Source organism: Grammomys surdaster, unplaced genomic scaffold, assembly GCF_004785775.1.
Source record: "Grammomys surdaster isolate TR1022 unplaced genomic scaffold, NIH_TR_1.0 126906, whole genome shotgun sequence".
Classification (NCBI taxonomy): Eukaryota; Metazoa; Chordata; class Mammalia; order Rodentia; family Muridae; genus Grammomys; species Grammomys surdaster.
The window spans coordinates 2,382,561-2,406,834 of NW_021621692.1; the positions used below are offsets into that span (position 1 = coordinate 2,382,561).

The 24,274-nt window shown below is 44.9% G+C and overlaps 1 protein-coding gene across 1 annotated transcript in view; it reads right to left on the reverse strand.

The window, feature by feature from the left end:
- Positions 1–517: 517 nt before the first annotated feature.
- LOC114615576 overlaps positions 518–24,274 on the reverse strand; it is a 33,108-nt gene continuing 9,351 nt past the window's right edge. The window contains exons 2-5 of the mRNA XM_028761271.1: positions 22,006–22,190; positions 7,010–7,146; positions 3,323–3,496; positions 518–754 (exon numbers count right to left, since the gene is read on the reverse strand). Coding sequence (XP_028617104.1) covers positions 524–754; positions 3,323–3,496; positions 7,010–7,146; positions 22,006–22,190 — 727 coding nt within the window. The 3' untranslated portion in view covers positions 518–523. The remainder of the gene's footprint in view (positions 755–3,322; positions 3,497–7,009; positions 7,147–22,005; positions 22,191–24,274) is intronic.

The window sequence follows — 24,274 nt, forward strand, 5'->3', positions numbered from 1 at the left end:
TCTCTCTCTCTCTCTCTCTCTCTCTCTCTCTCTTTCTCCTCCCCTCCCCTCCCCTCCTCTCTTCTCCTCTCCTCTCTTACTCTCTTTCTCTCCTCTTTCTCTTTCTCTCCTCTCTCTCCTCTCTCTGTCTCTCTCTCCCACCCCAACCCCCACTCATAGCATAAGTATTGAAAACACTCTGTGATTACCCGAATTGTGAGGAACTAAACCAAAGATGCTCATCTGATATCCAAGGAGTAGCAGGTGAGCAATGTTGGACTTCTGGTGCAAGAATAGCAGCCTTATCCTACTAATTTTTCAGGCTTCTGAGGAAGGTCTCATTGAGGATTTGGGTCTGGTAGTGGATCTTACACTTCCTGATGGTTCAGCCCGTGCCAGAACATCCACACAGAGCATAATATGGTCATTTCTTAGACTAAATAAACATGTATGTGAGGCTGGCTCAACAGTCTTGGATCCCTGGATGCTTCCTGTTTTCATGTCAGCTCTTGCAGGGAGGGACCACAGTACAAGTTTTGCAATTTTATTTCATGTCATTATATTTTGTTGCTTTAACTATCGGGGGGAATAAAGGCTTCTTAATGTGGCTCACTGGCTTGTCTTTGTCACGATGGCTATCATCCTTTCCCAAGGCTAGCTCTTTTGGAGACAGGGGTAAATCCTGGAGATTCATGTCACCGAGGGATGAAGTATTTATTCTCCGCATGTGAGAACTCATGGGCAAGTCTCTGGGCAGCACCAACCTTCGCATCTCCTGTGAAGCAGAGAAGAATTGTGGTGAGAGGGAGCATGGGGGTTGAGAGTACCTGTTGATATCTCCAAAGGGAGCTGTTAATAGCAGTGCCTTGCTACACCATCCCAGGTTCAAATCTTGGCTTTGCTATGGAATGCTAACAGTTGCAGACAAGCAACTGTGTTTTTCTAGCTTTATGGCCTGGGTAGAGAGTGAGCGTGATGCTCATTCGGCAGAGTGAGAGAGAATTAAGTGTTAGTGAAGTCTTCAGTACTGAACCAGGGTGGTAGTTTGAATGAGAAATAGTCCCCTGCCCATAGGCTCATGTATTTGAACATCCAGCCCCCAGTGATGCTGTTTGGAGAGGTTGTGGAACCTTTAGGAAGTGGAGCCTTGTTGGGAAGAAGTACTGGGGGGGGGGAGGGTGGTGGCTTTGAGAGTTTATGGCTTCACTCCACTTCCTGTTCTCTCCATCTGCTTCCTGTGTGTAGAATACATCACCAGCCAGTTTCCTGTTGCCACTCTGCTACAGCATCCCTGCCATCATGAACTCTATTCCTCTGTAGCCATAAGCCCACATGAACCCTTTCTTCCTTCTATTGTTTCTTGTTAAAGAGTGTTTTTAATCACATTAAAAAAAAAGTCACTACCGCAACATGACATGAGCTAATAACTTAACACATGGGCACTGTTCCTTCTAGCACATGGGAGATAGTTTCTACCCGTGAGAGAAGGCTTGTAGAGGCTTGTTCTGCAGCAAGACTGCATGCAAATACAGATGACTCGTAGCTCCTTCTGGGTAATCAGTTTATGCCTCTTCTTTTCATTACTTATCATGGCTGTATGACTTTGGTTCATGCAGTGTGTTCCTGGGAGAACAGAAGCTCCTTGTGCGTAGGGTTTGGATTTCCATTTTTTGGGTTTGGGCCTGGACATAAGCACAATGTCTGAAGAATATTGGTCAGTAGACAGAAGAGGAATCTGGCTAGTTTCTAGAAAGATCAGAGAGTGGTAATTTTCAAATTCAGCTTCACATGGGAATGTGGTTAGCACAACAAATCATCTGGTTTGCTCTGGTCCAAAGGAGCTGAGATATTTGCTTTTAGAACAAGGGCCCCAGAGTCTTCGGAGACTCAAGACTTCATGTGTTAAAAGTCAGAGACTTCGGGGACAAATGTAAAAGTCACGCTTGGAAAACTAAGGATAAGTTGGTGACTTCATCTGTGGAGCTTTAAGACCTGCAGATGTGATGTCTGGGATCCAACCCCAAGCTCCTCCTCTATCTGTCCTGAGAAAGGCTTAGACATTATTAATCTAATTTCCTGGCTGATTTTGATGGTCAGTGAGCATTAGTACAGATGTGCAACAGCAGGTTCCAGCACAGAGGGGACGGCTGTGACTAGTTGCAGTTGACATCCTATCTTTTCCATGCTCGGGATTCTAATTGTTCAACCCAATTAGCTACCCTTCTAATGGGTACCCAGTAGGTACCCATTGATTCTTCCAAGATGTAATAATTTTCTGTGGATGCCATGGCAGAAGCAAGGTTGGGACATAGTTGACTTGGTAATAAAGCACAAAGGCAGTATACAGAATCATGCAGGAAGGCAATTCCAAGTCTCCTCCTGCCAAAAATCTTCCACATAATTGAAATCACAAAAACTTAGTATCCACACTGTGTGTATGTATATGTGTGTGTGTATGTATGTGTGTGTATATGTGTGTGTATGTGTGTGTATGTGTGTGTATGTGTGTATATGTGTGTGTGTGTGTATGTATGTGTGTGTATATGTGTGTGTGTATGTGTGTATGTATGTGTGTATGTGTGTGTGTGTATGTGTGTGTATGTGTGTATGCATCCATGGGTACATGGAAGCCAGAAGAGGGTGGTAGATGTTCTGATCTATCATTCCTTGCCTTATTCTCTTGAGACATGGTCTCTTACTGAACCCATAGCTAGACCGACATCCACTAAGCCCCAGGTATCCTTCAGTTTCTTCCCCTTGCCACCCATAGGACTACAATTGCAGGTATGCGCGGGGCCACGCTCAGCTTTTTATGTAGATGCTTGGGGATTTGAACTCAGGCCCTTATGCTTGCACAGCCCATGAAGTCATTCCCACAGCCCCCCGGAATCTACATTTTGATCCATTTTTCCAAGTAGTGCAGAGGCACACTCAAATTTTCAGACCACGAGAACATACACCAACTGCCCCTCTTTCCCTTGGAATTACCTCATCTCTGGACATCAGTGCTGAAGCCATTGGTTTCTAACCACCCCCTGAACTCCTCCCACAGGCCATTGTCCCATATGATATGCGCCACTACTTATAGTGGCGGATGGGAGTCTCAGCTCTTGACCTGCTCCTTTTCTGTGAGCTAGCGGTGAGCAAAACCCGCAGATTTCTCTGTAGATAGTGAGTCCGGAGAATAGATGCTAGCCATTCTAAGATACTGAGTTATGGAGCTTAGTTTGTAACCCTTTGTTACTCAGCATTATTGGGGCCAAAACTGATTAATACACTCGTGAAAAGGATGAAGAACTGAGGTTTGTCACTGGTGCCCCTAAGGACTTAATCTGAAACTTACTGTGGTGGCCAAAGCCTGGAAAGGAGAGAAGACCTGCCCAAACTGGTAGCATTTGTGCACGTTGATATCACCAAAGCGGCTACGGCGTTCCTTCCACCCTGTCAGCCTCTTCTCTGCCTTCATATCCATAAGGTGCCGGAAAGGGCCTTGCTGGGGCAGACGGGCCATACGTGCCTGCAAAGGACCAGTTAGCATGGGCGCATCGTTCGACAGGCTGTGTTCTACAGCAGGCAGCTCTTGCGCAAGCCTCTCATCGATGAGATGGGCTTTCATTGGCTTTTGCCTTCTGTTCTCTTGAGAGACAAAGGAAAAAGCCACGCCCTCCACTTGCCATCAGGAGTTATAGTGGTTCGTATATGCTTGGAATAGGGAGTGGCATTATTAGGAGGTGTGGCCTTGTTGGAGTAGGTGTGCCACTGTAGGTATGGGTTTTAATACTCTAGTCCTAAACTGCCTGGAAGTCAGTCTTCTCTTAGAGGCCTGCAGATAAAGATGTAGAACTCTCAGCTTCTCCTGCACCATGCCTGCCTGGATGCTGCCATGCTCCTGCCTTGATGATAATGGACTGAGTCTCTGAACCTGTAAGCCAGCCCCAGTTAAATGTTGTCCTTGTAAGAGTTGCCTTGATCATGGTGTCGGTTCACAGCAGTAAAACCCTAACTAAGACAGGAGTCTAGCCCCATGCGCTGAGAGCAAGAGCACAGACTGAATTGCAGCTCAAATGCTGCTGAGTCACTCTGAGTCCTTGGCTTTTCACTCAGCTCCATGGACTCCTGACCAAGGTTAGTTTTTTCCCCCAAACTTTAGTGTGGCATAATTTAGATGAAAAGCAACACTTTGGGCTTAGTCAGTAAAATGCCACTTTGGGCTTAGTCAGTAAAATGCTTGCTCTGACTTTGGATCTCTGGTACTCGTGTAAAAGGCTGGCGATAGCAGTGTACACGTGTGCGAGTGCACATGCGCGTGTGTGCACACACACACACACACACACTACACACACACACACACACACACACACAAAATCCTGGTGCTGTATCACTATGGCAACAAAACCCGGGCCTATCTGGGAGGCATTTTCTAGATTAGATGAAATGAAGTGTGAAGAAAGACCCACCGTAAATATGGGCAACCCCATTCTACAGACTGGGGTTTTGGACTGAATAGAAAGCCGTCTATCAAAGAAGCACCATTGCTTCCTGCTCTGCTCACCAGGCTTTCCTGCCTATGGTATACCATCCCTTTGAACTGTGAGGCAAAATAAAACCTCCCTTCTGCAAATTGCTTGTGTCCAGCATTTTCTCACAGTAATTAGAAAAATAACTAGTATGCTTTGTCTCCCTGATTTTTCTAGCTTCTGACCGTAGGACTCTCGGCTCATTTCTTTCTTCTTACCTGGCCCCTTTTGGGTGATCAGTAAGTCCTAAATTCTTCCTGGACAACACACAAGCTGTCTTTGTACAACAAGTTCCACCTTGTGATCTGCTCATGTGTGCCCAGTGGGCGAGTATCTTTGACTCCTCTCTGGGAGACTTTCTGGGAACGCTTGGCTCCCTCCTCAGTGGAGGAGTCCCAGAAATTACCGTCTCTCTCCAGAGCTTGACCTTTGTTTCCACAAAGCCAGGAATATGGCTAGTCACTGATATTGGTGGCTGATGGCTTTGGGCTGCTGACAAATGAGTTTCCCCCCTCATTCTAACGAGGCATGTGGCGGAGTGAGGGGGTGGGAAGCCAGTGTCACCACAGGAACTTGGTCCCAGTGAAGGAGTTAAACCACATCCTGTCTCCCACACATCAGGAAATAAGACCAGGTTTTGTTTCTTCCAGCACTGACCAAAAAGATCCCAGAGAGGGAGTGGGAGAGCCACCCTGGAATGATGACTGAGGATGTGACCAATATTCGAGCCAATCAGATCTTAGGGATCAAGCCCTTCCCTTCCCAGATGGGAAAACTGACCCAGAAGGGTGAAAGGGGGCTTTTCTAGGTCCTGTCACCTTCTCTGCCATCAGATTTAAGTGTCTAGATGTAGTTTCAGGGTAGCTGCTCTTTCAAAGGAAGGCCATTTCAGGGTTTACTAAGAAGAGCTATGGTTCGTTGGCAACTGACTTCAAATGGACCAACACCAACCTCATCAGGTCTGACCAGAGCTGACCTCCCGTGGAACTCTCTCTGCAGTGAAAAAAATGAGTGATCCTTCTGTCTCTCTCCATCTTCAGCTCTGCCATTTCTCCCTATTAGCTGTGTTGACTTTCTTTAGAAGACTCACCAACACCATCATCCTCATCACCAGCATCATCATCCTCATCATCACCATCATCACCACCATCATCATCATCACCAACATCCTCATCCTCATCACCACCATCATCATCACCACCATCATCATCACCACCATCATCATTCACCATCATTGTATTTTTAGTATAGGACCTAAGTTTACATCTTTTCTGCTTGCATCTCACCCATCCTAATCTTCTATTATTCTCTTGCCTTCTCTCTTATTCCCATTGATCTTCTAAGACTCTGACTTTGGCTTCCAATAGCTTATCCCCTCCACTGGGGACCATTCTAAACTCTTAACCGAGTTAGCTTTCCTCAGGATGCCCACAGAATTCTCTCAAAGGCTCTGTCCCTGTGTAACTTACTGCTAGTTATCTCTATTTGAACCTTGTTGCAGGGTGCCCAACCATACTGTGAACCCTGAGATTGTGTACTGGGAAAACCTGTTACTAGTTGTGGTGTGGCTCAGCCCTGGTACACACCTTTAATCCAAGAGCTTTCTGTTTATTGTAAACAAGATTAAATAAAGTCAACCATAGGTCAAAAGGCAGAGTAAGCAACCAGTTGACAGGGAGTGAACATAGGAAAAAATCCGTGGAGTAAGAGGAAATCAAGAGGACAGATAGAGAGACGCACAGGAAGTAGAAAGGAGGGACATTCAGTTTGAAGGGTTTTTAAAACCGTGTGGAGAAGGGGCTTTGCCCTTCTGGGACTCTGGGTGAGGAGGAAGATCAGCTGAGTGCTTTGTCTGCCTCTCTGAGCTAGCAGCCTTTCACCCCAGCATCTGGCTCCTGAGTCTTCATTTTGGTAAAATCGAATGATTGGGGTTTTGTTTTAAAAGTAACAGAGCCTCCCCCAATTAGATGTTCTCCACCTACACGGCTTGCAGACCATGTAAGAAGTTCCCCATAGAAATTTGTCACCCATGTGAACATCTGGATTTGGATTTTCTGGATTTTCAAATGTCTATAAGAGGGATAAAAATTCAGAGTAACTCTGAAGTGTTGGAGGAACACATTTCCCACAAAGTGAAAGAAACCTATTCCCTGTGGGAAAGACGGTTAGCCCATCAATGGCAGGAAAGACAAAAGGGCTTCTGGCGTGTTAAGGGGTAAAGTCCACCTTATGTGTCTACACATGCGCAGAAGACACTCAGGGCATGGAGGCAGACCGGAGGCATCCAGGGGTGGGAAATGCCTCCAGGAACCTCAGAGAACTGTGCACACTGGAGAGTGTCTTCTTTTGGTCACTCCCCGAGTGAGGCTTACAGTATATCCCCATACTTGCAGGGGTTTCATTTATCTTTCTAATCTGAAGCAACAGCAGGCGGGTGACAGGGTCGGGGTGGGGAATCCTGTCCCTCTAGTCCCACACCCATCCAGCCATGGCTCCTCATGCCCTCAGCTCACCCTTCTGTGCGGACTCATCTTCTCAGTCTGCAACGGGTAAGGAGAAGTAAGAGGGCTCATGTCATATATTCGGAAGCTCCTTGTTGTCGGAGGGGACAGTTCACGATCTTGTCCTGTGGCTTTGCTGTCACTGGTTCCTAAAGAGATTAGAGGTAGATTCATAGGACCCAGAGGGATTGGCAACCTCCAATCTGTTTCAAACAAGCAGGAAGAGAAAGGTTATATTCCAGGATTCCCCGATCTGGTGCTTGCTGCTTTGTTACAATGAACCGAGTTTCTTTGGCAGTGTCTGATCACAGGGCATGACTAGAGAACACAACACACTCGCTCTTCCCCAAGAGCTGAGAATGGAAGCCCTGGTGGGGATGCGTGGGGGTTGATCTGTTGTCAACATGACTAACTGAAATCACAAGCCCCTTTGCACTACGGTGGGTGAGGGATTTTCTTGATCAGATTATTTCAAACAGGAAGATTGACCCTCAGTGTGGATGACACCCTCTGGAGGTAGTCCAGATGGACATGATAGAAAGAAATGGTTTTCTTTCTGCTTGCTCACACTCTCCCTGGAAAGTACATCTAACTGGTTCTGGGGATATTCCTTCGCCGGTATTAGAATCGATTTCTTTAGGATTCTGATATAAGACCAAGAGCTCCCCGGGAACCCTCTAGGGCTTCCATGCTCTTTTTAGAACTGCTGAGACATTCAGCCTTGTGGAGTGAACGGCTACTGTATTCTTGACATCTCTACTGGGAGACAGCCATTGTTGGACTAAAAGGACCACATCCTTTAGCCAAGCTAATCAGTTCCTTTTGAATACATGGATGCTCCGTTAGAGAACTAAATAAAATAGAAGTAAATAAAATGAAGAGCTGGCTAATCACGGGTGTTGGGAGTCTCCTAGGTGATGGCGATGCGCAGGACGCCTTGTGGAGAGTGTGTATTATCAGGAAGTATTCTGCTCCGGCAATGCGAGCTGAGTGGATCCTCACTATGGGGATTTAACTGAGAAGAGAATATCATCAGCGCTCCGGCATGGTTGCTTAATCAGGTCAATTACGGAGTCAATTATGCGAACCCTTCATTTGCTGCACGGATGGAGAATTCTCCTACCTTCATGCAGAGGTTAATAAACTTTCTCCTCAAAGGCCAGATGTAAATACTTTAGGATTTGTAGACTGCCCGATTGTTTTCCAACTATACAGCATCTCTATTGGAGCATATAAATACCTTTGGTTGGACCCTGGGAGATGGCTCAGTCAGTAAAGGGCTTGCCGTGCCACCATGACCCAAGTGCGATCCCCAGAACTGGTATTATAGATGCATGCTGCTGGTATTATAGATGCATGTGCCTGACTTTTTTACATGAGTGTTGGGAGTCCGACTCCATTCCTCATGTTTGCGAAGCAAACGCCTTGCCTACTAAGCCATATCTCTAGCCCCAAAGCTCCTTTATATTAAAAACTTAATAAAGGTCCCTAATTCCTAGAGTAAATGATTGGCCTATTCCTTAATCACCCTGTCTCATTCTGGCCAGCTTTCAGGGATTCTTGAAAATTTCCTAGGTGTACCCCACCTCTCCAGGATACAGGAGAGAGTTATTCATCCTCCCACACCTGACCACCAATGGGTAATTAAGGCCACTGCATCCCCTAGGCTTTCTCTGAAGGTTTCCTCAATTGTACTAACCCTGCTGAACATCCATTGCCTTTCCCCCTACAGAAGTTCAGGGCCAGAGCTGCTGTGTGCTGTGTGCTTTCTTAACACCGCCTTCAGGCTGAGTGGAAGCCTTGCATTTCCCAAAGTATTAAAAACAGAGAAAGAAGTAATGAAAACTGCCAAACGCATTCTATGAAGCCACAGTCACCCTGGTACATAAACTACACAAAGACCCAACAGAGAAAGAGAATTTCAGACCAATGTTTCTTACAAAAATTGATGCAAAGTTACTCAATAAAATACTCACAAACTGAACACAAGAACAGGTCAAAGACATGTTGTCCACCATGATCAAACAGGCTTCATCCCAGGGATGCCAGGATGGTTTAATATACAAAATCCATCAACATAATCCATCATATAAAGAAATTGAAAGGAAAAACACCCCACACAACCATCTCCTTAGATGCTGACAAAGCCTTTTACAAAATCCGACACCCCTTCATGTTAAACGTCTTGGTGAGATCAGGTATACAAGGCACATACCTAAACACAATAAAGGAAACATACAGCAAGCCAATAGCCAACATCAAGTTAAATGGAGAGAAACTTAAAGCCACTCCACCAAACTAAGGGTCAAGACAAGGCTGTTCCCTCTCTTCCTTTCTTTTTAATATAGTACTCGAACCTCTAGCTGGAGCAACAAGAAAACTAAAGGAGATCAAGGAGATACAAATTGGAAAGAAAGAAGTTAAAGTATTGCTATTTGTAGATGATATGATAGTATACATGAGTGACATCAAAAATTCTACCAGAGAACCCCTACAGCTGATAAATACCTTCAGCAAAGCGGCTGGATACAAAATTAACTCAAAGAAGTTAATTAGCCCTCCTTTATACAAATGATAAACAGGCTGAGAAAGAAGTTAGGGAGATAACACCCTTCACAATAGCCACAAATAGTATAAACTATCTTGGTGTAATTCTAAGCAAGAAAGTGAAAGACCTGTAGGACAAGAACTTCATGTCTCTGGAAAAAGAAACTGAATATCAGAAGGTGGAAAGATCTCCCATGCTCATGGATCAGTAGAATTAACAGTAAAAATGACCATCTTACCAAAGGCAATCTACAGATGTAATGAAGTTCCCATCAAACTTCCAACACAATTCTTTACAGATCTTGAAAGAACATTCTCAATATGGAAAAAAAACAAAAAACAAACAAAAAAAAAAAACTTGGGATAGCTAAAACAATCCAGAACAATAAAAGAACTTCTTTACCTATCACCATCCCTGACCTCCAACTGAACTATAAAGCAATAGTAATAAACTGCATGGTACTGGTATAGAAACAAACAGGTTGATCAATGGAATAGAATCCAAGAAGCAGAAACAAACCCACACACCTACAGATACTTGATACAATGGAAAAGGGAAAGCATCTTCAAATAGTGCTGGTCTAACTGGGTGTCCGCATGTAGAAGAATGCAAATAGATTCATATTTATCGTCCTGCACAAAACTCAAGTCCAAGTGGATCAAACCGGATACACTAAGTCTAATAGAACAGAAAGTGGTCCTAACCTTGAATTCACTGCTGTAGAAGACAACTTCCTGAAGAGAACACCCAAAGGTCAGGCACTAAGATAAATTAATAAATGGGGCCTCCTGAATTAATTAATAAATTGAACCTCATGAGTCTGAAAAATTTCTCTAAGGCAAAGGACACTGTCAATAGGATCAAACGACAGCCTACAGAATGAGAAAAAAATAATCATCTGACAGAGGGCTAATACCTAAAATATCTAAAGACCTGAAGAAGTTAGACACAAAACACCCAAATAACCCAATTTAAAAATGGGACACAGAGCTAAATAGAGAATTCTCAACAGAGGAATCTCTAATGGCCAAGGAGCACTTAGCAACTAGGTTTTCATGTGGGTCCTCCAACAACTGGAGCTGGGGCTGTCCCTGAATCTGTTGCCTTCCTGTGGATTCCATTCCCCTAACTGGACTGCCTTGTCTGGCCTCAGTGGGAGAGGATGAGCCTAGTCCTGCAGTGACTTGATGTGCCAGGGTGGGGTGATAAGGGTGGGGGGACAGGAGGAGCTCCTCCTTCACAAAAGAGATGGGGACTGGGCAGCAGATGGAGACTTATATTAGCATGTAAAGTGAATAAATAAATAAATAAGTAAATAAACGAGACAAAAACAGAGAAAGAAGTCAGCCTCACTGAGCAGCTCCCCTTAGAAGCCAAGGTAGATATAAAACATGACTCAGCCTTTTCTGAGGAGAAAGGGAAAGTGGGAGGAATGGCAGAGAGTGAGGTGAGAGGGAGGGACTTGGAAAAGAGGAGCAAGAGGAAGCTCCAATAGGGATATAAAGTAAATTAATTAATTAATAATAAAATGTGACTCAATCATTTAGAGTCTGCTAAAGCATTTAATTCTGAGGCTATGGTCTGTTCTGGTATGAGGGAAGTGTTCTTTTTTTTTTTTTTCTTTTTCCTTTGGGCTTGGGTTCTGAATCTGCACATGTGCATGTGGGGGATGCTGGTCACTTTTGGGTGTTGTTTCTTATGGAGTGTCCACCTGTTTTTTAGGCAGTATCTCCCACTTGCCTGGAACTTGCACGTTAGGCTAGACTGGGCTGTGAACTTCAAAAGTCCATCTTCCTCTTTGCCCTAGTGTTGGGGTTTCAGATGTGTGCCACCATGTATTACATGGGTGCTGGGGATCAAAGTTGGGGTCTCATGCTTGTGCAGTGATCACTTCACTGACAGACTTCATCTCTCCAGTTCTGAACATTTTCATTGTCGGGAGTAAGGTGATGGTTGGGCTACCGTGGTTTAATGGGGTATCTGGAATTTAACAGAGTCTCCACAAATGTTAGAGAAACAAGTTCATGGGGAGAGGATTGTGAAGATGCTGTCTGAGCTGAAACTCAACTTTTCTTCCCAGCTGCTCTGTCTCTTGGGATCCTGTCAGGAATAAGCAGCAGAGTGTGGTATGCCAGGAGGGACCTCCCCTTTAGATCCCAGGCACCAGAGCACATGTGGCTTTCAATCTCAAATATCTTCCACTACTCTAGCATTATCTTAAGAGGAATCCAGTCTCATGGGGCTTTGCTGAAGCTCCCTTAGCCATTAGGTAATCTGCCTTTGAGACTAGTATTGGTGGACACAGGGACAATTCATCCAGCAGTTAGCAAGGGCAGCCCCTCTCAGACTGGGACGAAGGAGGCCCTGGGGATGAGAGAAGCCATAGGGAGTGGGAGACTCCTGGTTACTCTTTATTTTGTTGTGAGATAACCAGGAAATTTGGGTAATTTAAAAATTCCTTCTTTAGTAGTGGTTTTGAGGGGTCAGAGAAGGGGAAGGAGGCAGGGAAGATGCAGGGAGGTATTCTCTGGAAGTGATTACAGCCGGAGATAACACATACTCGGAAAACTGGAAAATTTTAAAGAAGATTTGTTTATAACCTCAAAATTAATCCCATGCCCTTGATGCTGAAAATACTTCTCTTTGGGCACAGAAAGGGCACCTTCCTACTTAACTCTGAGCCCTTTAAAGTAAAAATAGGCTTCTGCTGAACTACTCTGTTTCTCTTAAGAAAAGAACACATACTTGGCAAATACTTTACCACTGAGCTGCACCCATACATCTTTGGTTTTTATTTTTGTTTTCTTTGAGAAAGAGCCTTGCCATGTGCAGGCTACATAGAAATACATCAACTTACCTACATAAGCCATAATGCTCATATCTGTGGAGGCCTTAGGACAACCCTGGGTGTCACCTTTGGCTCTCCAGCACCTTTGAGACAGGCTCTCTCATTTTCTTGAAGCTCACCAATTAGGCTGGTTGGTTAGCAACTTTCCAGACCCTCCTGTCTGCACCTCCCCGGTGCTGGGAATCATGCCTACCACTTTCTTCACCTTTCTATGGGTACTGGGGGATTGAACTTGGGTTTTCATTCTCTCAGGGCAAGCCCTGTATGGACTGAACCATTTCCACAACATTTTAGAGCTATTTTTTAAAAGGGATTTTAGTGCTCAGGGTAGGGGCACTGAACTTCCGCTGGGTGGACTGGCAGCTCCTAGTCCCTGCAGTGTGTCGGGGCCTCCTATGGAGTCCAGTGTGCAGGTGTCCCCATGCCCATTGAGCCTGAGGTTTGCTGAGTAGTGCTTTAGATGAACCTCCGGGTGATTTTCATCAGGGCAGCATGGGCTGATACACCACCTGTTAGAATCTGGACTTACCTGTGCAGACTCTGGCAGCCAAAGAGATGCTCCACTCTGTTGCAAGCTAGAAGCCAAACCAGGGGTTTTTTTTGAGGGTGGAAATGATAACCCTATGGATTATATACAGTGTTTGGCTGGTTCAAACACTTCTTGTTTTTGACAGTGGTTCCCATATGCTAATAAAATACTGGTTTTAAAACATATATATCTCAAAAAGTCACTCAGTTGTATGAAAACTTTACTTCTTGCCAACTTTCACATCAGGGGGAAGCTATCAACGCAAGAGAAACACTGTAATTTTTAAACATTTTAGTTTGATTCTGTTATGGTTACCTTCACTGCTATCTCATGTAACCCAAGCTGGCCTCAGACTCTGTGTAACCAATGTCTGCTTGAACATCTGACCCTCTTTTGTCTGCCTTCTAAGTGCTGGGTGACATACCTGCATCACCACACCTAGCTCGTGATTTCTTTTAAAACAAGTTTTATGTTAATGGTTTGACTCTCCCAGCTCCTCACATGGGCTCTACCCTGTGGCTTGAGTATTCAGAAGGACCATGTGAGATAGAACCTGAATCTTCATGGTACAGAGTATGGCAGGTGGAATTCTAAGATACCTAGGATTCTAACACCATAGATGCATGTCCTAGATGATTCATGTCCTTGGACGTCACCTGGGCTGGTGATTGTGATGATCCAACATTCCAATGACTATGGCAAAGATAAAAGGATTTTGTAGTTTAAAAAAAAAAACCCTTATAAAGTGACTCTAAAGGGACTGTCTCAGTCAGGGTTTCTATGCCTGCATAAACATCATGACCAAGAAGCAAGTTGGGGAGGAAAGGGTTTCTTCAGCTTACATTTCCACATTGCTGTTCATCACCAGAGGAAGTCAGGACTGGTACTCAAGCAGGTCAGGAAGCAGGAGCTGATGCAGAGGCCATGGAGGGATGTTTCTTACTGGCTTGCTTTCCTTGGCTTGCTGAGCTTGCTTTCTTATAGAACCCAAGACTACCGGCCCAGAGATGTTACCACCCACAATGGGCCCTCCCTGCTTGATCACTAATTGAGAAAATGCCTTACAGCTGGATCTCATGGAGGTATTTTCTCAACTGCAGCTCCTTTCTCTGTGATAACTCCTGCTTGTGTCAAGTTGACACAAGACCATTCAGCACAGTAATCAAGGAGGAGCTTATGGGTTGGAGAAATGGCTCAGTGGCTAAGAGCCTTGTTGCTTTTCAGGGGACACCAGTTTGTTTCCTAGAACTCACATAGTAGCTAAGAACCATCTGTAATTCCAGTTCCAGAAGATCTGATGCTCTTTTCTGGTCTCAACAGAACTACGTATTATGGTACGCATTCCTACATACAAGCAAAATACTTATACCCCCAAAATAAAAACAAAGAGCGTATCTTGGCAAGTCTGACCTAATTGGGTAAGTCCCTTAGAAATGATCTTGGGTTCAAAGCCTTCAAGAGACAAGCCACTGTGAGTTCTAAGTCTGCAAAAAAACAGATCTTGCCAAGAACCCAGAGCTACAAGGGGATGCCAAGGATAGGCGTCAGCTAAGCTTTGTCCAGTTTCCTGACCCGCAAAAACAGACATAATTAGCAGATGTCATTTTAATCCACCAGATGTGTGGTCATTGGCTCTGTGGCAAGAGGACCCTGATACAGTGGTGGGGAGATAATAACAGAGAGAGGTTAAGGGACTTGGCCGGGAACACACACTGGAAGCTGATGGAGCTGGGAGTCAAGCCTCTTCATGTGCTACAGTGTGCTGTTAACCACCACTCCACCGTCAGTTCTACAGTGTACTGTTAACCACCACTCCACCGTCAGTTTACAGAAAAAGGCTCACTGGCACCAACCCTCTTATTTTCTGGAAAATGTAAACTGGGACAAACCAAGGCAGATCCTAAACTCTGCTGCTTAGTAAAATGAGGTGGAAACAGAATGAAGAGGTGCTAGCACAACACAGAGTTCATACATAACACACACACACACACACACACACACACACACACACTCAGTAGCAGAGTCAGGATTTGGTTACTACCTTCCAAGAGATGAAAAGCAGCGTTTGTGAGTAGATGCATTTCAATGGTTGATTCTAAACGCTGCCTCCTGCAAGGCCACCAGTGTCCACACAATGGCAAACAATGGGTCCTTGGAAGCTGAGAGGTGCTGTTCTCTGTAGCTGTCTGTGCTGTGAAAAGTCTCTAGACTTTCATAATGGGATTTTTTTTTTCTTATGAATCAGGGGTAATAATACCTGGTCAGCCCTGACCTTTACCATCAGTTTCCCATCATGCTTGATCTTAAGTCATGAAGTGAGTGCTTTCACATATAAAGCCATTCCATTGCTTTGCATCTGGGATGACTCTGTGTCATAGTTCTGTCCAGGGAGCAAGGATAGTCTGGTGTGGGGAAGAGGATCATGGGAAACAATCATTTTTTATTACACAACTGAAATGAGCTCGTTTCATTTTCCAGGATCCATCTGTCCCTTTCCTGACTGGAATGTGCATGGGCTGTACCTCAGAGGTGAGTAGCCATCTTGTGGATGTGAGACTAAGGAGGAGGAGGAAGCTGTGGAAAGCTTGGGTCTATGAAGGCAACATGGCGGCGACACCTACCAGCCTTGTAATATATTGTTCTGGATATCTTGTTAAATGTGTTCACTTAATAGGGTATGACCAGTAGAATTCTAAGATGCCTAATTTTTAGGTGCAGGTACTAGATGACCCAACCTTCCAATGACTATGGTACTATAGGACAAAGATGAGGGTGTTTTGTAGTTAAAAACCCTTAGAAGTTGGTTCTGAAAGTGGTCATGGAGGAGCTTGATCACTTTATATGTTTTATCTTTCTGTTTATGGCATGTTATTTTAAAAGGATTTTTAAAACGATTAAGAACAAATAATAATTCATACATTATGATAGTTGAATGAACCCTCTCTAGAGCTGTAATGGATATAGACAAGAGATGTGGAGGTAGAAAGAGCCAAACACCTCTCTTTTACAGTACAGATACTTGGGAAGTATCGATGCGGTGTTGGGTGAGGCATACGTGTGACCCAAACGGAATTTAACCGAGTAACAAGTCAGCAAACACGCCTAACAAATATGGCCTTGTCTGAGGCATAGCACACCCAAGAATGTGCTGCCATCCATCTTTGAACACTGAAATCTAAAAATTATCAAGACTTTGGGAAGTCTTGTTAGCCAATTTGCTAACAAAACTACATCCTTGGGTCAGCAGGTGGGGAGTTGGAACCAGAAGATGGGCGGTTCTCTCCTATTCCACTCATAGCAGACTCTCTGACTCCAACTCCAGGATTGGCTGCAGGAGGCAGCTGACCAAATGTGGTTCATTAGTGGAGGATGGTGAAGGGACTGGGGAAAACAAAACTCCCCTGCCCTTGAGGACCATGGTTATGAGAGGAGAGAACAACTGTCTATATGAAGGGTGGATGAAGTTGGGAACATATGGTTGTTCTAGAATTTCATGTATTGTGGGACATATTCATTTGGTTCCAAAAGGCAGATGGAACTGATGATGGAGACTTCTGAGAGGTAAGTTTGGATCTGGATTTAAGTGAATACCTTATATCAATATCTTCCATGAAACAATATATTGGTTGTACTCCTGGTCCCTGTGACAGACCTGACAGAACTGGAGGGAGGAAGAATTTATTTCACAGTTCACAGATTGAAGTGTACAGTCTACCACAGTGGGGGAGGGGGTAGGAGGAAGGCATGGCAGAGTTATTAGCTTCAGGAATGTCTGGCTGGTGTTCCTCACATCTTATGGGACAGAGGGTAATTGGTGCACTGCAAACTCCACTTTGTATCACAGAAGACCAGGCTCCTGAGATCAGAGACAAACTACCCACCACCCCACAGGCATGCTCTCCCTGAGTTTTGGGTCTATGAAGTAGAAACTTAAGGGTTCTTTGGAAAGTCGGTTGGATGGTGTTTTGCTGGGGTAAACACGTGAAGGAACGTTTCATTAAAGTGGACACAGGTGTGAAAGGCTAAGGCAGACTCATGAAGGAATGCTTCTCTGAAACAGACAAAGGAGAGAGGATGTTCTGCTAAAGGAAGCACGTGAAAGAACATGTGATGAAGGATTCTTTGCTGACGACACACATGTATTGGTCTGCCTTACACTGTGTAGTTGAGCTGCATTTGTTGGGATGCCATAGAGAGAAACGCACCAAAAAACTTCTGGTGGTGTGCTGCAGTTTCTTGCTGCTTCCAAGGTCTTGGGATGATTGGATGCTTGTGCTGAGGCAGGACCCATGCTGAGGCAAGGCACGTGGAGGACACGTGATGTATGGAGGGTATAAATAGGTCTCCACAGAGTGACAGAGACAGAGCTTGGCTTACTGGTACAGTTAGTTACACAATGCTTGTGGGTCTTTCATCTTTGCTGATCTTTGCTTCCCTGAGAGAGGCACAGCCAAGAACTTCCCCTGGTGTCCCTCCTGGTCCCTTTGGCTGACTCGAGCCGAGGCTGATGCCTGACTGTCTCTGCTAGGTCATGTCACCACTATTGCTAATCCCATTCTACTAAACTGGACTGCCGATGTATCTGTGAAGTGTTTGAGAACGGATTTGCTGCTGCCGCTGCCGCTAACCTGTGGACTGAACTGCTGATTTCCAGACATCACAGATGGGAGTTGCTCCAAAGAACTTTTCTAAATAGGTCCACTTCCCCTGTATCCTTTCTTTTCCGCTACCTCTAGTGGGTGGTGGGCTACAAGGGAGGTTAAAGCCTTTGTGAACCATCATTAAAAATAAGACATTGAAAAAAATTAAAGTTACAGGTCTATCTACTGTCTTTCCTTTTTCAGGCATCTGCTCCTTCCCAGAAAAACAGTCATGCTCTGCAAAACAGCCCAGCCTCAGTGGGTGTGTCCCACCCGGATGTGCAGTTATGCAATATTGGCCTGAAAGGTGAACTTCCTCCCAGTCTGGATAAATTGCAGCATGCTTTTTTGATCTGCAGTCTCCAAGGTTTTCCTTGACACCCTCAAGCAGAAACAGATTCTAAGCAATATTTAATGGCTTCAGTCACATCCAATACACAGCTTTTGGAGGAGGGAGGCCTGGGGACTCTTCAGTCTGTCATCTCTGCCATTTGTCTGCGCATAGATTCCAAAAATTACTTTGGAAACCACACATTTCCAAGCAAACCGATTTCTTTTTCAAACATGCCTGACTCGACTATCTCTGGCTCTTTCTCTCTCACACATACGCACACGTACACACACATGCACACATACATGCCCATGTGCACACTACAATTCCATCTGAAATGCTAACATTCCTCTAGGTGCCTTGTCAGTCCATGGAAGACAATCTTATTTCTGTAACTCGTTAGCTCTAGAGCCGGCAAAGCCACCCAGCCCCGACTTCTCTTCCTCTACAGTATGTCAGGCTCAGAAGAGGAAGGGAAAGTAAGTTGACCGACATGGAAACCCGCCTGGCTCTGGCAAAAGCATCCGTTGGAAACTTGCTTAGTAATTTCCCGAATGTTTAGGGTCAGAAGTGGGAGGACACTCTGAGATGGAAGAAAATTCTAGTTGCTTTGATGTGGGAGGAAAATAAGAAACACACAGACTTGAAGGTAGTACTGTGAGTGGGTTCTGAACTCAGGCTCAAGGATAAATGTTCCCCAAACACTCCTTGCCCAGAGCTTGAGTGCTGACTGCCTGAGAAAATGTACTTGGCCCAGATGGGACCACCTGGGGATGAGAAGGATGCTCAACCTCCCCACCCCACCACAGAACTGTTCTCTGCAAAGATAGGATGCCTTGGAGACTGGATAATACATTATCTTCATGCCTTTGACGTTTTTTTTTATTGTTTTTTTTCTCCAGAATGTTTTCAATTCTTGGAGCAGTGCCTGATACACGGTGGGTGTTAAGCAAGTATTTGCTGAGTGAAAGACAGAATGTGTTTCCATCCGCAGCTCTGTCTCAAGCTCTAGTCACTCAGTTAACTGCATAAATGTTGGTAGAGGTAGGAAAGCTAGGGGGACTTTGGTCCCTAAACAGAATTGGAGAGAAAGATACACTGGGAAAGCTGGGAGAGAGTCAATATGGATGTACAAGGCAGTGGGAAAGCTGCTAGGTCCTGAGAGACCCTTAGAAGGTGATTGACAGAAGATGCGAACAACTCTTGATTGGGGCATCATCTTCATAGCACGGATGGTTTCTCACTTCCAGGGCTTTAAAGCCAAAGCTTTTATGCCAAAATAAAGGATCTCCGCTCTTTTTTCTTTCACCTTTGCTGCAGGTCACCCCTTCTTCGCCTCCCCTAAAGTTCTCCTTGAGGACTAGGAAGGAAGGCAGGCTTTGCAGGCGATCCATTTGCTAAGCTCTTCCTTATCAGGGTCATGTGTTCCTAGCTCTCATGGGCTGGAATGCCACTGCAACAAGGTTTTTTTTTTTTTTTTTTTTTTTCTGGGGACCAGAACCGTACATCTTCGTGAAGTGTGCAGCGTCTGCATAAAGTGAAACCCATTCTGGACTCTGTGCAGCTGGGCCCCTGGAGGTCACCAGGAGGATTTGGCAAATGCATTTTGACAATCTCCTCAGCACTAATGGCTCCATGTTCATGACCAGGAAGGCTTTTGTCTTTCAGATTGTAAATGAGGTCACAGAGAGCTATGTACCTCAGAATCACCTCCTGGTTTGTCCCTCTGTCTTTGAAGCCCACTTAGCAGACCTGTTATGCATTAGCAAAGAGTTTGATTCCTTTAGCTAGAGAAAGACATGAAAAATGTAAAGAAAGCTTGCCTGTCTCAAACTCTCTCAGCTCAGGCAGTGTGGGTACCTCCAGGGTGGAAAGTCCTTGCCTTTGTTGCTAAAACAATTCTGTGGGTAGATAACAGGTGAAGCTGAGAGCACAGGACAAAAGCGGGGAGAATGAGAATCTGCCAGAACTGGGGTGTAGCTCACTTCATCAGCTAGAGTGCTTGCTGAGGATGCAGAAAGCCTCAGGTTTGTTCCCCAATATAAACTTGATGTGGTGGTACATAGCTATCACTCCAGAAGTGGGAGCAGGAGGATCTGGAGTTTGAGGACATCCTCCATTACATAGTGAGTAAAAGACTCATTGATGCATTGAGACTGTGTCTATAAATATGTAAATTAACAAATAAACAAATAAATATAAACCATTGTCTCACAAATAAGTAAATATAGGAATAAAAATTCCTCATTAAACAAAAAGAATTTTTGCAAGAGTAGAAAGAAGGAGGAGCTGGGACAATACTCTGTTCCATCTCTATCGGTTACAGCATCATTACCCTGGCTCTGAAGACACCTGCTGTTGGCACTAGTCAAGGTTTGTTCTTCACACTTGAAGAGCACTCTCATTGGCTAGTAGCTATTCTCTTATGGGAATGTTTCTGGGATTGAGGTATGAACCTCACAGGATTTGGAAGCTCCACTCAGCATGGAGGAACCCAACTCTATACATGTAAAAGCAAAGGGACAAAGAGCTGTGGGCCCCTTGCCAAAGCTAAGTATCCCCAACACTCGAGTTCTGTACACTTCAATCAGTTCTTCTTTCTGAGCATTCGTTTTAAGTAAGTAAAATCTTGACCAGCTATGAACTCTGGGAACTATAATAACAACCAGCCTGTTGAGATATGCTCACTGATACGTTATTGGTCTAAGATCATGAGAGTTAAGACCTGACCCACAAAAGCCCGGCATTATTATTGATATAGTCAAGAGATCAGGAAGCTTCATCCCTATTGGCTATAGTATTGAATAGTACTATAGTACTGTTTTATAGTATTGAAAGGTGCTATACACACCTGCTGAGGAGACATGTAACCAACAGTCTTACCAATCTACAATCTCTGTGAGCTATAACTGGCCTGACAAGACGTGCCCACTGCTTCTGTAATGGTATGGACATTGTGGGAGGAGCCAGCCACTTTCTGATTGGATTTAAGTCCCCTTCTATAAGATGAAACTCATACCTGGGCGCCATTATCAGGCCGAGAACCTGTGTCTAGACAGTTAATAGGCCCTGATAGAGAACATAGTGCTATTACTCTACTAAAATGGACATAATATTAAACCGATTCCTAATGACTTATCACTAAACCCGTGGATTATTACATTTATAAACCCTCATTAGAGAAGTGTCTTTTTTTGTAGTAGATGATAGTTAACACAGAGACTCGTAAGTGGTCACCATTCACAGGATAAGAGTAATTGGGGTGCTCACCCCTAACTTGGATATCCATGTTACATCCCTCCTCCCAGGGCTCAAGGAGCACCATGAAAGAGGGAACAGGAAGGTTGCATAAGTGACATAGACTTTGGATGGATAGGTTGAACTAGTGTTTTCCAGACACAAGAAGACAGCTTCACATCTGAACTCACAGCAGTTGTGATAGCAAACACAAGATTTATGCACACATCGAACATAAAAAAAAAATCTCTGCATGGAATGCGAGTGGGTGGGTGGGTATGAAATCCCACCCCTAGCTGAGGAGCTGTTGACAGTTCATGGATGCTTGGGAAAGAATCCGTTCCCTTTAAGGGTGTGACCTCTGGTAGGTTGACCATGCTCCAGCGGGTGACCACATGGATAAGGGTGTATAGATTGAACAAATTGGACTCTATGGTTTATTTATTTATTTCTTTATTTTTTAAAAGAGGACACCAGGCTGGGGGAGGTAGATCTGGGAAGAGTTAGGAAGAAGAGTTTGGATGAATATGGTGGAAAATAGGAAATTCACAAAGAATTAATATATTTTAAATAGAAATATATTAAAACAAATCCCTTCTTTCCTGTGTTGTTCTTGTCAGGTATTTTGTGACAACAGTGAAAAAAAAATAAGTAATATGGAAAGTAGGGCTTTTGAGCCAAAAGTTTCTTCATGGATGGGTAGTTGTTCTGCAGACTTGTTATTAATAACATTAAAACGTGATATACTATATATTATATATGATTAGTCTTAGAACACTAGCATTGCCCTTGTCCTGAGCATGGCTCTTAGATCTAGAGTCCTGTTTTGTAAACCCCTTTATGCCCACAAGTATACCAGAGCTGGCCTCTCCTACCTTGCATATCTATTTTGCTGAGGAAAGGCCCTTCCTCTGCAGCCCCGTCTTCTTCTGCCTCTTTAGTTCTGCTCCCCGGACTCCTGGCACCCTCCTTGTCCTGCAGTGTCTGACCTTGGGGTGAGTGGTGGCCCTCTGGAAGCTCTTCTTGCTTTTTGTTTTCCTTTTTCTTCTCATGAGAAACCCTGAACGTGGAGAAAAACACCAGTCCACCATTAGGTGTGTTCTAAATGACCCAGTGACCTATAAACGACTCAGCTGGTGTGTGGCCAGGTGAGGAAGAGATTGAACTGGGACCTCCAACTTCATGAAAAGCTGTTTAATGTGGACAGCAAAGAAATGGATGATCCCAGCTGATTCTTGAAGAAGACATTGCTGGCAGAGGGTTAGCAATCCTGAGAAATGATGCTGGCCGTTACAGCTTTTTAGTTATGTTTCTTACAGCTATGGCCAAATCCCTGACAAGAAGAAATCTTAGGAAGGAAGGGTTTATTCTGGCTCGCAGTTGGAAAGCAGACAGTCCATGACAGTGAGGAAGCCATGACAGTGGGAATGAGAGGCTGGCAGGCCACACTGGACCAGTCCTCAGGAAGCAAAAGGCAAACAGGAAGCTGGGCAGGGCTATGTGACTCCAGGCCCACCCCAATGACCCACTTCCTCCAATGAGGTTCCATCTAAAGGTTCCACAACCTTCTCAAACATCTGCCAGCTGTCGAGCAAGCAGTTAAACCCATGAGCTCTACAGGGAGACATTTCATATTTAAATCAGAACAATTTTATGATCTGGGACGCTCCCCCAAACCCCAAGTATTGAAGATACCTAACTTGTGCTATTTCAGAGAAGTAGTAGAAATGTAAGTGTGGCCTAGTGGGAGAAAGTGGGTGCCGGTGTGCCTTTGGAGGGTGTAGTCTGCTCCTGACCATTCTACTCCCTTCTCTTTCTGCCTTCTGATGAAGAACAGCTTTGCACTTCTTCCTGCTTCCCATCATGACAACCTCACCATGATGCTTTGCTTCATCTCAGGCTCAGAGACAATGGAGCTGGCAAACTTAACACTGAAACTGTGAACAGAAATAAACCTTCCTCCCTTAGAGTTGGTTTCTTCTGGTATTTTGTCACAGTCACAGAAAGCTAACATATGAAGTTGTTTCCTTTTTATGGACTGTGATGATATTAACATTTCCTCCATGTCAAATTATTTGTGCATCTTTTAGGATCTTCCACACGGGTCTTCAGTGACTCTCAAGTGCCTGCCATCTCACCCAGCAAGTGTCCTCCTGTCCTTCCTGATGCAAATCTGCTCATGCCTCAACCCTCTCCGTTACTCCCTCCCCAGTGATGTTTCAGGCTCCAGAGCCTTGGTGACTTGGCCCAAATTTCTCCCTCTGTCCAAAATACAACAGTTTCTTTTCTTCTGCCCACTCTACTCCTGTCCTCATCCTCTTGGGAATGTCTAGGGTCACTTCCTTTGTATCCTGATCATGATACTTCCAATTCCAACCTCCAGATGCAGACTCATCTTTCCCCTGGTCATCACTTGTGAGTAAATTTGCTTTTATAACAACCAGCCACACTCCTATGCTCAGTCAGGTCACGTGTCTACCCTTTTATGAGATGATGGTTCCGTGAGGCTCTGGATTCTGCCTACTGTGAGCACATGCTGTACCTGGCATGAAGCAGACAGTCTCTATTTTGTGGGCAGATGGGAGCTCATTGGATGAGGGTGGAGAGAAACAAACAACAAACAAATGATTCGAATATTAACTACAGGGGAGGGAGAGTTGAGGTGTGCCTGTGTGCCTGTGCCTGTGTGTGTGTGCCTGTACCTGTGTGTGCCTGTGTGTGTGTGTGCCTGTGTGTGTGTGTGCCTGTGTGTGTGTGTGTGCCTGTGTGTGTGTGCCTGTGGCTGTGTGTGTGCCTGTGGCTGTGTGTGTGCCTGTGTGTGTGTGTGCCTGTGTGTGTGTGCCTGTGTGTGTGCCTGTGTGTGTGTGTGTGCCTGTGGCTGTGTGTGTGCCTGTGTGTGTGTGCCTCTGTGTGTGTGTGCCTGTGTGTGTGTGCCTGTGTGTGTGTGTGCCTGTGTGTGCCTATGTGTGTGTGTGTGCGCCTGTGTGTGCCTGTGTGTGTGCCTGTGTGTGTGTGTGTGCCTGTGTGTGTGCCTGTGTGTGCCTGTGTGTGTGTGCCTCTATGTGTGTATGTGCCTGTGTGTGTGTGTGTGTGAGAAAGAGAGAGAGAGAGAGAGAGAGAGAGAGAGAGAGAGAGAGAGAGAGA